The sequence below is a fragment of the Nuphar pumila genome, chromosome 9, assembly GCF_984573655.1.
Source record: "Nuphar pumila chromosome 9, dmNupPumi1.hap1.1, whole genome shotgun sequence".
Lineage (NCBI taxonomy): Eukaryota > Viridiplantae > Streptophyta > Magnoliopsida > Nymphaeales > Nymphaeaceae > Nuphar > Nuphar pumila.
Window position 1 is genome coordinate 120,057,244 of NC_143257.1, and position 15,892 is coordinate 120,073,135.

The window sequence follows — 15,892 nt, forward strand, 5'->3', positions numbered from 1 at the left end:
AATTAGAATCCAATTGAATCTTAATGAATCCAAATTTGGTTAATTGGCAATCAAGATCCAAAAAAGGGTTAAATCACAATCAGTTCGGAAAATACAGTAAGTACGAATTTGGAACTCCCAGGAGAACGTTGTCGTAATCAAACGAGAGGACCATGAAAAAAAAAACCTTAATTAAAATTCATAATAGTTTATTTTGGAGCCTTACCCCGCTACTGAAGGTTTGGATCCAAATTACATTATTTGGATCCACAGTTTCAAATCCTAGTAATAAGAAAGAAATTTTTGGATCCAGGATCCATAGCAAATTCAAGAAGGGTCAGTGTATAGAATACCGCATATACATAATGAGTATATATATATATATATATATGATGGATAATACGGATCCGTAAATTGGACCCGTATGGGTCCAAACCGCGGACTCAAATGAGTAGTCGATCTGTGCATCCAGAATGCATATGGACGGCGGGTCTCGGACTCGGACCTGGGCCGCGCCCCCCATTATTAAAAAGAAAAAAGAAAAAAGAAAAAAAAAGGGTTTTAAGTAAAGGGGGTATATGCAGGCCAATAAAATCTCTTAGGGTTATACACGATGGGAAGGGGCAGGGAAGGTGTATCGCAGCCGCCGGGGTGGGGGTAACGAACGGCCCATCCGTTTCGGGTCCCACCCTCCTACAAATCCCCTCTCCTCTCTCTTTCACTCTCTCTCGTTCTCTTCTCTAACCTCTGTATCCTCTTCTTCCTCTCGACCCACCCGCGACGGTCACCCCCTCCTCTTGGCAGAAGAAGCTGGGCCACCGGAGCCGGCGACCTCTCACCTCCTCCTCTCGCTGGAACCGGGTGCGTGAATCAAGTTGTTCCTGCTACCTCCGGGAAGAGCCAATCAAGAGGTTGTGCGAATACAGTGGAAACCCTTTTTGCAATCGAAAATCGATCTTCAACAGAGGTAAGGGCATATTTTCTCTACAGATGTGCACGGAGCCATGGAGTACCTATAGGTGTTCGATTACTCAAATATCTATCAATACCTAAAACCCTTCTTGTTTCTGTTTCCATTGCATATTATGGTGTTTTCATTATTTTGCTGAACTAAAGTATATATATTTTGCTTACAGCTTACCTATCAGTTGGTTTTCTTGTTACATAGGGTATGATATCTGATCATTAGATGATTCCATCTAGGGGTGTAAATGGATTGGATTCGGATGGAAAATTATCATATCGAATCTGTACGTGACTTGCTTAAAACAGATAACTGCATTTACCTTTACATAATCAGATTCGGATTTGTTCGGACTGGGCACATGTTCAGATTTAAAACCCCATACTGAGTCTGAGTCCACTTTTTAATCAGATTCAGATGCTCCTTGCTCTGCCAAACCTGACTAAATGGATTCAAATCCAACTCAAACCCCAATAGTTGACATCCTCATTTCTATCCACTCATTCTGAATTGTATCATATATAGCAGGGTTTTGAAAATAAGCTTTTTAAGCTAAATGAATGATTCCATAAATAGGAGCATTACTAAAACATATATGATCCTCTTCCTCCCTAATTAACATAATGTTTCTCGACTTCAACGGGCTAAAGATATTGCAGATTTAGGCTCACTGAAAGAGGCAGCTCAGATCTTCGTTCCTGGTAAATTTAACAGATTTTGTTCCCATCTTGTACAGATCTATGAAAGAAATCAAGTGTAACATGATGCTAGCTAATATCAAAATTGTTCAGGTTTAGTTTTTCCCTCTCTTTCACAATGAGAAATTAATCCTGTAGAAGGACTAGGGCTGTCAATCTGAGATCGGCATCATGCTTTGGGCCTTCTGGAATGTGATCTTCATGTTGCTCTTGTCAGAAATGTTTTACTGTTTGTACTTTGCAATATAATCTTTTGCATGCATATGCAATGCTCAAGGATGCACTTAGGTCTCATGCTTTCTGGAAGGATTTAGAGTTCAGCAAAGTTCTGTGGTTCATATTAACAGCTATCTTCTTTATGTCCGAATTTTATTTTCTTTGCTAGCCATTATGGAGCTTCAGTCTTGCCTCAGATTAAAGACTTCTTTTATCCTCAGCCAAAGTGGAAATTTTAAGTGTTATGGCATTATATATATTTTCCATGAAAAATGGAAATTCATGTATGATTGCAAGCAGTATCACTCAAGAACTATGTCACACGGACTCGGCTAGGGAGGTGCCGCACCCGAGTCGACACGCCTCAACACGGGTGCGGCTTCGGACTTGGTCCGGACTCGGTCAACGCCGAGTCGGACTCGGTCAACGCCGAGTCGGACTCGGTCAACGAGTCGAGACCGAGTCCGTCCACATTTTGGACTTGGTCAACTTTGACAGAGTCCAAAAATGTCCATTTTTAGGACAAAAAACAAAAAAAATCAATTTTTATATATCTTTTTTTTTTAAAATATATAACCAGACTGTGCAATGCAGTTTACAGTCAGACTGTGCAACTACACAGCACTGCACACAGTCTGTGTGACTGCACACAGTCTGCACAGTCACAGACTGTATTGCACAGTCTGTGCAACTGTTAACGTATAAAGTTTAAACATTTGAATGTCAAAACTGAACAGATTACAAAGATGTGAATGCTATAGTAAAGGGGTCATTTCAAAAATTGGACCAGTACAGATTATGAACCATTTTTCACAAGTCATAGTTTAAAGTTTTTTTTCTTTTAACCATGGCCCATAGATGTGTTTACCTTAATTTTAATTGTTTACTATATATATATATATATATATATATAGCCGAGTCCCTGTGTCCAAAATTTTTGAAATTGTGCTGCACCCGCACCTGCACCCACACCCATGTGACATAGCTCAAGAAACTATCTAAAACTCTCTCTCTCTCATCAGGGTCTTGTGGACTACCCATCATATGGCTATACTTTTCATTCAGTTTTTAAAAGAGGTGTTTCATTTAATAAAATTACTTCTGGTCTGCAAAATTTTCAGAATTTAATGTTGTCATTGGGATAGATGAGTCCCAAATAATATTGTTTTGATAATAATATGGTCTTCTTGACTATTAGTAAGATAGATCTGCTTTGCATTTAATTGTGTTCTGGTCTACAAAATTTCCTGAATCAGTTCTCTATCCTTTTCTAGGATAAGTGAATGTTATGGTTATAATAGTAAGTTCCCAAATGATGTTTGTTTTGATGATATGTGATTATCAAGTGTTGGTTAGTCTTTGGCCACTTGGTAAATCATACTTTAATGAGCTGTCTATCTGTTTGGACTGTTGGATTCTGTAGTTGGCCCTCTTTCAGAGATTTCTATACATTTGTAACATTTGTTTGATTAGGTGGCTTGTAGATGACTTGATAAAATGGAGGGTACAATAAGATTAAACTGGAACCTGATGGGATTAGAAAGCAAACAAGTGATCAGAGTTATTCTGGTGTAAGCACTTGAATCTGCTTGAATTAGGAGTGTCATTGTCTTGCTAGTTTGTGTTGGCATAGCTGCAGCCTACCGAAATCAGCTGGGGCTTCCCATGGTTAGTGGGAGTTGTTAGTGCGTGTTAACGGGTGTTGGGACGTAGGAGTTTCAAAACCATCAGCACTCTAGTAGGGGTTTGTCATAAGCATAGACTCTTACCCTTCTTGTGGAACCTGAACCGTCAAGGTCGTGGATTCGGGTAAGTGGCAACCAGCTTACAGTTGTTGTGTACTAACCCAAAATTTTATGTGGCGGGGGTGGTGCCTTTGTCTGGCGGGCTGCTGACGTATTTCAGCAGGGGACCCACAACCTTATATGCATATCCGGGTTGCTATTGGCCTGTTCCGCGAAGCCGATCGTGGACCATAGCAACTGCAGTAGTGGCATGTCATATCCAGATTCGAACCACTACCTAGTTGTCTCAGCAACCTTGGGACCGGTCCTAGTGGAACTAGTCGGATGTACACACCCATGGTTGGAACTATGGCTTTGTGCCACAAGCCATCCTCCGAGCCAAAACAAATAAGGAATAGGCGGCAATTATCTCATATGATTCTAAATTGAACATCCCGTTGGACCAAGTGACCTCGGTGGGTTCGTGAACCCAACTGAAACCTAAGTAGTACCTTGGAAGGTATATGCTAAGTGGTCCAGAGTGTCCTTCAAGAAAATGCTTGGATTACTATGACACATGAAACATGTGTTATCAAGCGATAAAAAAATGTTCAATGGTCGATATCCTGAAACTAAAACTATAATCATGGATTTTGGTATAAAGAGAATAGCGATATCCTGAAACTAAAACTATAATCATGGATTTTTGTATAAAGAGAATAGATATATATAATACAATACTTGTGAGACTAAAGGCTTAGTGCAATCTTATAAATGCTAAAATACTTATATTAAGCAAACGTCAAGTGCATACATAATTTTGTTCTATTTGACGATCTAAAGAAGAATGAAAACTGGGTGGGCTTTTTGGCCACCGTAGCGTACACACACACTTTTCGCAGAAAGCTAAAAGTGCCATACGAGCACCTATGAATTTTTAAAGTTGGGTTATGCCATGTTGCAACATCATCAGTGGGGTGCGATATGTATACCCTAGCACAAAAACAAAAGCTAAGATAATGCATATACAAGTACTTGGTTCGGGTTCACACCGAAACGACGAAAAACTGTATTAGTGCCTATTGCGCACTAAGTTAAGAAGTGTGCATACATTGAGATCACCCCGAGTATGGGTTAGGATTTTGGAAATCCCCTGTGATGCAATGACACACGCCGAGAAATAAACAAAATATGAAATACGCATATAATATAATTGTGGAATACTGGGTATACCTGAAAGACGGGATATGTTACTGGTTTTCCAGGGTTTTGGGTACATCTGAAAGGCTATGTATGTTACTAGACCCAAACAAACAAGAATGAAAATATATGCACATAAAAAAAATAAGGGGATTCTGGGTATACCTGAAATGGTATATGTTACTGGTTTCCCGGGATACTGGGTATACCCGACAATGATATATGTTACTGGTTTCTCAGGGCTCTGGGTACACCTGAAGATGGTGTATATTACTGGACCCATGATGTACCTTGGAGAGGGTAGATGGTACAACCTTCGTAGGACATTCTTGTTTTTGTGAGAGCTAGGCGTCTCACCCGGTCCCCAGTCCTCGGAGTTAGGGGGGGCCAGGACTACCAATTCGTCCTAGGTGATAGATCCAAGTCTTCTACAGAAGTACAGGGTGCATCCTAATTTTTGTTCTAGCCATTGGGAGTACTCTCTCGGTCGTGAACCGTCCTCTTTGGATATCCGTACGGCTAGTCATACGGGTTATAATATAATAAACCCCCGTGTGGTCTCGGTCCGCTACGATGTCTAATGCCTGTGCGTACCCACAGGGTAATTAACAAGATGAAACATAAAGTTAGTGCATTAAGAAAAATCTTCAAGTAGTTGCATACTGCTTGATGTTGAAATTGTTGGAGTAAGCTGTGACTCCTGTAGGGCATGATTCAAATTGGTTTTCTTTTATAGGGAAATTATGATAACTTATGAACGATGTGTTGAACATTGATGTTTGTGCTTTATACACCCTTTACATGAAATACTTTAGTTAAGACATGTGTATATCCACATTAGTTCCAAAGTTGTTATTACTTATATAAATATGGTTCATGCATATGTTGTATCGTGCTTTGACGTTGATGGAATATATCATGAAATACTTGACTTTAGTGACCTGTACATTTATCACTTGTTAAATGATTATTAGTTCTATCTAAACTTGTTGCTCATATACTTGTACACATGACACTGTGCATACTCATATGGATATTTTGCTTCTTACTCAGACGTGGTAGTCTGACTCCTTCTAATTTAATATTTTAAGGAAACGGTATGGCGAACAATTGCGGTCGTCGCTGCGGACAGTGCTATGTGACCATATCTTCTTCAGATGTCCTGAGGATTTCTGACTTGTAATAAATCTTCAAGTTGTAAATAATAACTTGTAGTATTTCAATGCAAGAATTTATTTACTTAAATGCCTTGAGTCTGAGTTATTACTTGTAACCCGCCCAAATAATTTGACTAAGGATTTAATACAGTTTTTCCGCAGTTTAAAAAAAAAATTATTCCAAAATTTTCAAGTTAAATATTTGGGGCGTTATACTCTCCCTCGCTGTCATCTCGCTGGGAGGCCGATGGCCCCTGCCGTACCCTCCCTCTTTTCCCTCTTCTTGAGGGTTTGTTGGGAGGCCGATAGGCGGCGCACGGCCCTTGCCGCGCCCTCCAACTCCCTCGGTGTCCATGGGAGGCCCCACAGGTGGCCTACAGGGCCCCTGTCGTCTCCCCCTCTCTCTTGAGGTTGCCGGAGAGCCAGCAGGGGGCCAGTCACCTCTGCCCCCTCCCCCCCCCCCCCCCCTCTCCTTGCGAGCTCCCCTCCGGCAAGCCGTTGCCGGCGACCGTGCCATCCCCCCTCAGGTAACCCGATCTCTCTCTCGTTCCCTCATTTTGCTCCTTCTCTTTGGGTTCTCACCCTCAGTCCTGCACAGCTCGCTGGAGCCCCTTTCGTCGGCGTCTCAACCTCGCAACCCCCGATGCCATCGGCTCCCTGCGGGCGACTGCGACCCCAACGCCCTTCGACAGGCTGGCTGGGCTGAACCCCTGTCGCCTGGACCCTTCTTTCGATGGCTTGGCAGGGGCCGAATCCTTGGTACCTTCGTTTTCTCTGACAGGCCGACAAGGCGATGGCTCTGTCGCCTCTTTTTGACAGACCGTCAGGGGCCAAGCCCCTGCCACCTTTACCTTCTCGTTCGCCCCTGCCCTTTGTGTCTTTTATCGGCAGACAGGGGCAAGGCCCCTGTTGCCTTTGGCTTGGTCGGTAGGGGTGATGCCTTGCCCCTCTTTGTCTCCCTCTTCTGCCTCCCTCCCTGAATTGGGTACCCTACAACCTAGTGTCGGGCTTGGCCTGACAGCCGAGCCCACCACTCCTCGTAGCCTCCTTGAAGATCAAGGATATGCTTGGGCTGAGGGTCGAGCCTGGCCTCCTACTCCCTGCCCCTTCTTTGGTCACTTTCATACTAACATTGGGTTTCCTGCAAATTCCGCGACAGATTCCACTCGTACCCCGCGACTTGAGCCCCCACATCGCTTATACTCTCAAACGCTCGCAGCGACGCAACCTCATTACATTCCGAGGTAGGGTAAAGTCGCACAAAGGGCAATAAATGAACCTATTGAAGTTGAAATAATTAAGATGCCCATGCTAGACATGCTTAGAGTTATATTGCTTCTGCATTGCGTATTTTCTTGTTTGCATGCTCATGGGTCGAGGTACAATTTTATTCTTCGATCATTATTTTGCATAGTTGCTTATGAGTTTGAGGTGTGGTTTCGTACTTCGTGCAATACCTATGCCCTTGTTTGCTTGCATATATTTTTGCCTGCACGTTTCTTTTGAGTGAGGTACGACTTCGTGTCTCATGTATTACTTATGACCTTATGTGTTTGCCTATCTAAGTGGTCAAGTTATGGTTTTGGTACCTCGTGTATTAGTTATGTGCTTTTCGCTCGATGTGCGGCATCGCAAGTCGAGAGTTGCTTGTCGTCATGTTATAACCTGCATATGCTCACACTCATGGTAAATATGTACTTACATAAATGTAGTCTTGTGCCTAACCTGATTCTAGTGTTTTCAAAACACTAGAATTTGCGCTTGTGCGCTATAGTTCTTTTAAAGAGGATTTCCTTCTGCAAACCCAATGCTCTTTAAAATGCACAGCTTTTGCAAAGTTAAGTTTTAAGTCCTGTTGGATTGCGAAGTCACATTTGGGCCCTCCCAGGTCCACACACTTGGGAGAAATATTTTATAACCCCGATTTGAGTTGCGACCCAATTCGAATAACCCCGATCAGGGGCATGAGCCTATGAATGAGTGGGGTTCTGTTGAAGGACCCATTCTTCATTTATCAATCTAGTGTCGCATGTTGATACTAAGATAAATTTTGGATGCAAGATTGATAGTGTTGTGCCTTGTGTGAATGACTTAATGTGGCATTATGGCTTTTAGGGATGAATCATGCCAAATGAGCACTCCTATATTCTTTGAATCGTTATGAAGTTGTGTGTTGGGTGTTCCTTTTGAGAAGCCCACACACCTCCCTTGTTCAGTATAGCGTACTTTTAGACATGCACAACATGTTAAGTACTTTGTTGATCGGACAAGAGATCCGAGACGACCTTGCATCATGAAATATGCAAAATATTGTTGAAGTGAATTCAAGACTTATCTTGCCAAACTGTGTTGTATTGATTCTTTTGTAGATAATATCTGTTGGGGTTTCTTTTGTGGAACCATTTTCCTTTCATCGTGGTCGTACTTTTTGACAAGTCCGTCTTCTTACGTTGCGATGATTGGATGAGTAAGTTGTGACAACCTCGACGAGTGCAAATAACAAAATGCTAAGATCACCTAAATAGGTGATGATTCCGCTTTCACCAACAAGATACTCGAGTTTGGTCGAAAGACCAGAGTATGTAGAATGGGTCTTCAGTTAATTAACCCTGATGTACTCATTTGAACCGCTGACTCTTGTCTGGAGAGAGGATGGGAAGGTACAAAAACTTCGATGGACAAGCCATTAATGGCAGTTACGAGCAAAAGACTCGGCTTCCCCAGTCATCGGAGTTAGGGGAAGGGGACTACCATAATTATCGTAGGTGGTAGCTCTTTATGTTCGGGATGCATCCATTGTGTATGCTGCTTTGGGGATTTTTCTCTTGGTCACCGACCGTCCCCTTAGGTGCTGACTCAGTCCGCTATCCGGGTTATCATAAAATACATAGTATAATAAACCCCCGGATCAGTCTAGGCTGTTTCTAGAGTCGTGCCTTGTGCGTACCCACTTGGCCAGTTAATATCGAAACATAATTTAAATTCGATCACACAATTTGTTGAGTTATGCGCGTATAAAAGTTATAGTGTACAACAGGTTCAATACTTATGGAATTGTGTGTGTGGTTGATGAAGCATTGTATTTTGTTAGTTAAATTTCTTATATAGTTCTTTGTTTGTAATAGTTAGCCTACTTGTGCCAGTAAAATGCTTGTAATAATTTTAGCATTGTGCTCATGATAGTTTGCTCCATGACTCTGCTGAAAGCAAATTGCTATTTAATTGCCTGCCTACTTGATATATTAAATTATTCTGCTTAATTATGTTCTATATTGTCCTGTTTGTGCATTTACCAGTTTTTAGTGAAACTGACCCATTTTATGGGCAGGTAATGGATAGGTAATACAGCCTGCGATGTCACGATGACGTGCTGAGATTAAGATAGAGCACTTTCCCTGACGTTTCGCTCCTGAGGACATATTGGTAAATTTGGTATGAAGTGTATTTCTAAAATTCTCTTTTAATTAAACCTTGAGTTACTAAAACTGTTTTAGTAAACTTTTTTTTGGTTTCAACAAATATAATGAGTTGCAAAATCCCATGAACAAATTCTCAATTATTGAAACTCCATTTCTAAACCATTTGATTTCAATAGTTGTGTGGGATTCGACAAAGGAAAGTTTACGCTGTAATGCGCTCAAGGTCCATTGACTTGTGATTTTAAAAATATCATTTTTCGCTGAAGTATCATTTAAACTCTGATTATTGTATGATTTCAAAGCTTTCTAAACTATTCTAAAAGTTACAAGTCTTGGATTTTTGGGGCGTTACAGTCCGAGATGAAGCGTAAGATAGAAGAAGCACAGGGAGAAGGAGAAGGAAAGGGAGAAAGAGAAGAGGAAGGGGAAGGGAAAGGGGAAGGAGGAGAGGTTGGTGTGGTTAGGGATATTAGGCGTTATTACTGTGAGTTCTGCGGGATCTGTAGATCGAAGAAAGCCTTAATTGCTTCCCACGTCCTCTCTCATCACAAGGTAAATCCCTTTGCTCTTCTTCTCTCTTCTTCTTATGGTTCCCCTCCCCGCTTTATATGTGTGTGTGATTTAACTTGTTGATTTTATGTGCAGGATGAAATGGAAAAAAAGAAACACGATGAAGAAGAAGAAAAAGAACAGAAGCACTTGCAAACAACTTGCACGGACTGTGGGGCGAGCTTCACCAAGCCTGCTTATCTCAAACAGCATTTGCAGAGCCATTCTCTCGAGGTACATCATTGTTCACATCTCTTCTGAGTATGATTTGGCAAAAGTTATTTGATGGCAAACCACTTTGTAAGAACCAATCTCGTGCATGATATCTTGTTGGTTTTCTTTTGATTATGTTACTGCAAGTAAATCGCCATCTGTTACTGTAAGATGTGGATTGTGGCCATAGAAGTCCTCACAAGGAAACGGCACTAGGCTGTGTAAATCTTGATCTAATGGAATATAATTTTAACGTTTGCTGAGATTCTATATGTTATATTTTGCTAAAATTGGGTATAACGGTTTATTGTCTATACATGACCACTTGCCATGAGGACAAAAAATGCGAAACTATTTAAATTCTATGCCTTCATGTCTGATGTTGCCTACCCTAGGGCTGACTTAGCTTCAGTGAGTACTTTGGTGGAAGTGATTATTTATTTTTTGTCTAAATTTACGAAGGGATTAGTCTGCATACAGATGGTTTCTTTAATCTGTATTGTACAATATACCATAGGTACTGCATTTTCTGCTAAGGGGACTATATTGAAAGGAAAAATAATAATCTCCTAAGAGTACCCAAGATTTACCGTTCTGTTATGCATTTCAGGTTAGCATTTGGGTTGTATTGCTGTTTAGTGGATTTATCGAGAATAATTTGATGAATGGAAAAACTTGCTGCAAGCGTGAAGCATTGGATCCCATATAAAGAACTCCAAAATGCAAAGGTGGTGATTTTGATCTTGAATGGACCAGTACCAGGGTGGGTGACCTCCTGAGAAGCTCCATCAAGCTGTATGATTTTCCCGCCTTGTTCACGTTGTCATTTCAGGTTTGTTGAAAGTTGCTCATGCATTTCATTCTGTTCCTTCCTATATGTTCTATGCACTTCTATAGTTCTATGCCTTCACCTTGTCATATAGATTTCTAAGGGGAAACAATGATTAGATGTTACTGCATCCAATACGATCTGTTCTGTTTTATATGGTAGTTTTCTTGCATGTGTAAACTACCACCAATTTACGTTGACATCCAGTAATATCAAGATGATCTCTTCCATCTAAGAAGCACACGCTGATATGTGCCATCAGATTGCAACCTAATGTTGACAGGGAACTCTGTTGTTTTGTGCTTCTTCCAGCGTCCCTTTGCTTGCCCTGTAGATGGCTGTCACTGCAGTTACAGAAGGAAAGATCACTTGACCCGCCATCTTTTGACACATGAAGGAAAAACGTTTGTATGCCCTGTGGAGAACTGCAACCAAAGGTTTAGCATGCAGGCCAATATGAAACGGCATGTGGAAGAGCTACACAGTGATGAGTCTCCACCTCAACAGACAAAGCAGCATGTTTGCCATGAAAGTGGTTGTGGGAAGATATTCAAGTATGCATCTAAGTTGAAGAAACATTTGGATTCACATGGTAAGCTTATTGCTTGAGCCTTCAGTAACTCAGTTTTTATCTTCAATCTTCCCATTTTTTGGGTGGATAAAATCTTAATGCTTAAGCTCCTAATATGAAGCAGCTTGGGACCATACATTATCCGTCTCTTTGATGATGTTATATTATATATTTGGAGAATATCGTGCAGAAATTTCCTAATCTTGGTATTGCCTTGTTAGGTTCTCCTGGTGTTTGATGTATGTGTCCAAATACGTGATGTTTTTGTACTTTCTTTTTTTGTGAATCGGTTTATTGGTTTGTTTTCTTGAGAATAGTTATCGGCCTGTTCCTTGAAAATATATAGCTTTCTGTTTACAAATATTGGTTATATTCATATTTGTAGTGAATTTGGAGTATGCCGAGGTTGTCTGTACTGAGCCTGGCTGTGGGCAGTACTTCTCCAACACTGAATGCCTCAAGGAACACATCCAATCCAGTCATCGTTATATCCCTTGTGAAATATGTGGCTCAGAACAGCTGAAGAAAAACATTAAGCGCCACATGTGTAGCCATAGTTCAGAAAAGGTTGTGGACAGGATCAAGTGCACTGCAAGGAATTGTCATCACTCTTATTCAAATGTACAGTACCATACAGTGCTAACCTTCAACCTTTTATTTTTTAAAATTGAACAAAATATTTTCTTTGTGAAAGGAATGATGGTAACATTTTTTATTTTATTTTTAATGCACTTGCAGACATCCAATCTCAAGCAACATGTAAAGGCTATCCACCTCGAGGAAAGGCGGTTTTCCTGCAGAGTTAATGGTTGTGGACTCAAATTCGCATACAAGCATGTGAGGCAAAACCATGAGCAAACCCACTTCCGTGATCATACACATGTAAGTGTGCTAATTTCTTTCTGCTTGTCACAGTCCAGGACAATTTGTTCATTCTTTTCCTTTTTTGTCTTTGGAAATAAGTTAAATAACTTTTTAGCATCAAGTGTTTATTTGGATAAAACCTTCTCTTTCTTGTGTTGCTACATTTGAAACTGCAGTTGACTAGCCATTTTCTGAGTTGGATGAACAAATTGATAACTTGCTGAGAATTTGTTGTTAGACCTAGTGACTGCCAAATGTATTGAATATCTAATCCCCAAACATGAACTGCCGTAAGATTTTATAGTGCCAAGATGATGTTTGGCATCATCATCGCTTCAGAGCTCTCTTTTCTGTTATTTCATTCATTCCGATTGTGTTGCATTGAATGAAAATTGTTTACAAGTGCTTTTCATACGTTCAGTGTATTTCACTAGTTCAGCATCATCAGCGTGTACTATGATTACTCCCTATATTGAATCTGTAATCGTGCTTGTGATCCCTACAGGAGGATTTTGTGGAATCTGATGAGGGGTTCATATCAAAACCTAGAGGTGGAAGGAAGAGGGAGGCTGTCACGGTAGAGACTCTGTTGACCAAAAGAGTCATTTCCCGGGACTTGAGCTCGGTGCTGGATAATGGGAATGAATACCTGAGTTGGTTGCTCACTGATGATGGAGAAGATAATGACACTTCATTCTTGTGATCCTTTGAATTCAGATGGCCTCTTTTTCGATGCACAAGAATGTATATATGATGCAGTGAACACTCTGATCGCTCCAGTTATTTTTCAGTTTAATATTGCTTGTAGTTAATAATGGTTCTAGCTATAGCGTAGCTATAGCTACGCTATTGATTTTGTGGGGCTCAGGAGCGATCCTCCTGTTCACTGTATCAATAGCCCATTATTCTGTTGTTGGACTCGCACTTGTTGTATATGTACATAAAACCTATAGTATACCGTGTCGTCAGTGTAAGATTCAAATAAGCTTTTGGAGGTTCTTTGTGAAGTTTTCGTTATTAGTGATCCTCTGTTTCTCGTTCAGAATAAGATCAAGAAAATACAAACTCTTTGCTGGGTTCCGGATGTGAGACGCTTCCTCTTGTTATCAGTCTGGTTTTTCCTTTTTCTTTTTTTCTGGTCTAGGGGGGGGGGGGGGGTACCAATGGCACATTATCTGGCCTCTGGTCAGACATTTCATTATGAACTTGTCTATAAGTTAGCAAATTTTTAACTTACATTTTTTCTTTTTTAAAAGGTTATTAACTTAATCTAGCAAATAAATCAACAGGTTGATCTGGTGTGGCTCGGATTTGAAAGAATGAAAGTTAGTTTGGCAGATCATTGGGATGAGGGGTGAGGCCTTGTTCTTTAATTTTGTGCACTTAATTTTTGAGATTGTAACTCTGAATTTCCATATCTGAGGTGAATCATGGCAGTTTGGATATTTTAAATTAGTGGTTTTGTTTGTATTAGAAAGTTCAACGATCGGGCTCATGTTAAGATAGTGCAACCCCTAGTATAACAGTGGCATTCATCTTACGCCCTCCGCTCATCTGGTAGGGGCGACTCGTGAATGTCACCAAGTTGACAGGAAGTCACAAGTTAGAAACCCGCTGGTGGCGTCCCTTGCCGCAAGGTTGAAGCTGGGTTTACTCCCTGGTGTCAAGGGGGGCATTAAGGGTTTTGCCAACTGTATTTCCAATTTCAGTTTGAGGCTGAGATCATGGCTTGGGTTGATGGCACTCCCTGGCTCCCTAGTTGGTACCAACACCTTACAATGTGTTCTATCACAAACACTGGATCTGCTTTGCCTAAATCGATGCTCATTAAAAAGCTCAACCCAGCTACTGTTGAGTTCAGGCAAGGCCCTTAATTAAACCCGACTAACAAATGGCCCTCGCTCCATTTAGTTGGAGCTTTATTCTTGCCTGAAACCCTCGCCCGTTTGCCGGTTAGGTTGGGATGTCAGCAGTTTGGGTTTGGGTTGGATATCTGACCAACCCGAATCCAATTAATGTCATTTGATATAAAAAACTGAATCCTCATAATGAAATCAGGTCAGTTATACAAACAAGTTTTGATTCAGACAGTTTTTTTTTACCTGGATCTGATCAGATTCTCAAGCGTAGCATATGGCATATATATTTTAAGGAAAAAAGAGACGCCCACGGAACTAAATCATCAGTTCTCACACATATCAACAACCTTCAGGGGGGGCGTTTGTGTCACGGAAGAGAGCTCCACGGTTAAGCTAGAATATATATATCAGCAAACGTATGCATATATAGGTCAAAGGCTTCTCAAATTTTGACTGAAAATGATGAAATATACAACTACAGCAATAAACACAGTACTCTGAAAGAAAACTACCAACATTGGAGCTTACATGGTGGGATATACCCAACTACTTTAATAAGCCATGGACCTTACAGAATGTACTAGATGTGCCTATATTGTGACATACATCAAAATGCTATGTTTTTGCATGTGGTATATATAGACAGCGTATGTTAGTGAATTGTAAACATTTCAAGATAGTTATGAGACACCTGCTTCGCCTTTATCATTTTGTAAACAGTATGCATGAAAATTCACTCTAGCATTAATGAATTATCAATAGTGGGTTTGTGAATTTGGCAATCATCATTTCACTAAATTTTATACCTCCATTGATGCTTATAAAGGACAGAGCTAAGTTAATGATGTTCGTGACAAAAAAAGTTTTGACCACTTCTTTAGGTTAAGTAAACCATGGAAGTGATAGATGAATAAGGATAATTTTTCCTTATGTGTAATTGTTATGGTTAATGCCAGCACATGAATTGCCAAGCCTGGTACTTGAAGGTTTTCACCATGGCTCTCGTGTTTAAGAGGTTAACACTTACATAAATATTAATTTGTGCTTGACTGGTTTAAAGGTATCGGAGCACTCTGAGTGGGTTTGTATAATCAATATGAAAAGAAAATTTGGGATGGGTATGTCTTGATAAAACAACTAAGGTTGGGACCTACTAATATGATAGTAGGCAGCAGTTTGGGGCAAGGCCCCTGTGCTTTGGGGTAAACTAAAGAAATAAAAGATCCACCCACTCAGATTCGGGCTTACCTTGGAGAGGGTAGGTGATACAAAACTCTGGGGACATGTGTTTGTTTGTTTCGAGCTAAAATGACTCGTTGGTCCTCAGTTCTCGGAGTTGGGGGACCCAGACTACCAATATGTCCTAGGTGGTAGCTCTTTTTACTTCTGCAAAAGTTAGGGATGCATCCTGTTTTGGTTTTGGCCTTTGGGAGGTTCTCTCGGTCACTGACTGCTCCCTTGAGAATTACAGTTTTGGTTAAAACGTTCGGGTTAATAAAACACCCTTGAATAATAAACCCCCGAATGTTCTTTTCTGTTACGGGTGACTCGGCCAGCGTGTACCCGCGAGATAAATAAAGATAAACATTAATTAGTATAATTTAGGTATCACACTGAGAAGTAGGATTGAAACATGTAGTTACAGTTTAA

General features: G+C 40.7%; 1 protein-coding gene across 1 annotated transcript; it reads left to right on the forward strand.

Annotated features, from left to right (window-relative positions):
* Nucleotides 1-622: 622 nt before the first annotated feature.
* On the forward strand, nt 623-13,409 carry LOC149829099 (transcription factor IIIA-like). The gene is made up of 8 exons (XM_090017899.1): nt 623-946; nt 9,267-9,370; nt 9,712-9,909; nt 10,003-10,140; nt 11,261-11,540; nt 11,905-12,140; nt 12,258-12,401; nt 12,889-13,409. Exons 3-8 carry the CDS (start codon nt 9,718-9,720, stop codon nt 13,084-13,086), a joined length of 1,188 nt encoding a protein of 395 aa, XP_089874025.1. The 5' UTR covers nt 623-946; nt 9,267-9,370; nt 9,712-9,717; the 3' UTR covers nt 13,087-13,409.
* Nucleotides 13,410-15,892: the final 2,483 nt, after the last annotated feature.

Bases quoted from the DNA above. Each gene is read 5' to 3' on its own strand.
- LOC149829099 (XM_090017899.1), top strand. From the start codon at position 9,718: ATGAAGCGTAAGATAGAAGAAGCACAGGGAGAAGGAGAAGGAAAGGGA. The intron at 10,141-11,260 runs GTACATCATTGT...TGCTTCTTCCAG, and splicing joins TGCAGAGCCATTCTCTCGAG to CGTCCCTTTGCTTGCCCTGT. The intron at 11,541-11,904 runs GTAAGCTTATTG...TCATATTTGTAG, and splicing joins GAAACATTTGGATTCACATG to TGAATTTGGAGTATGCCGAG.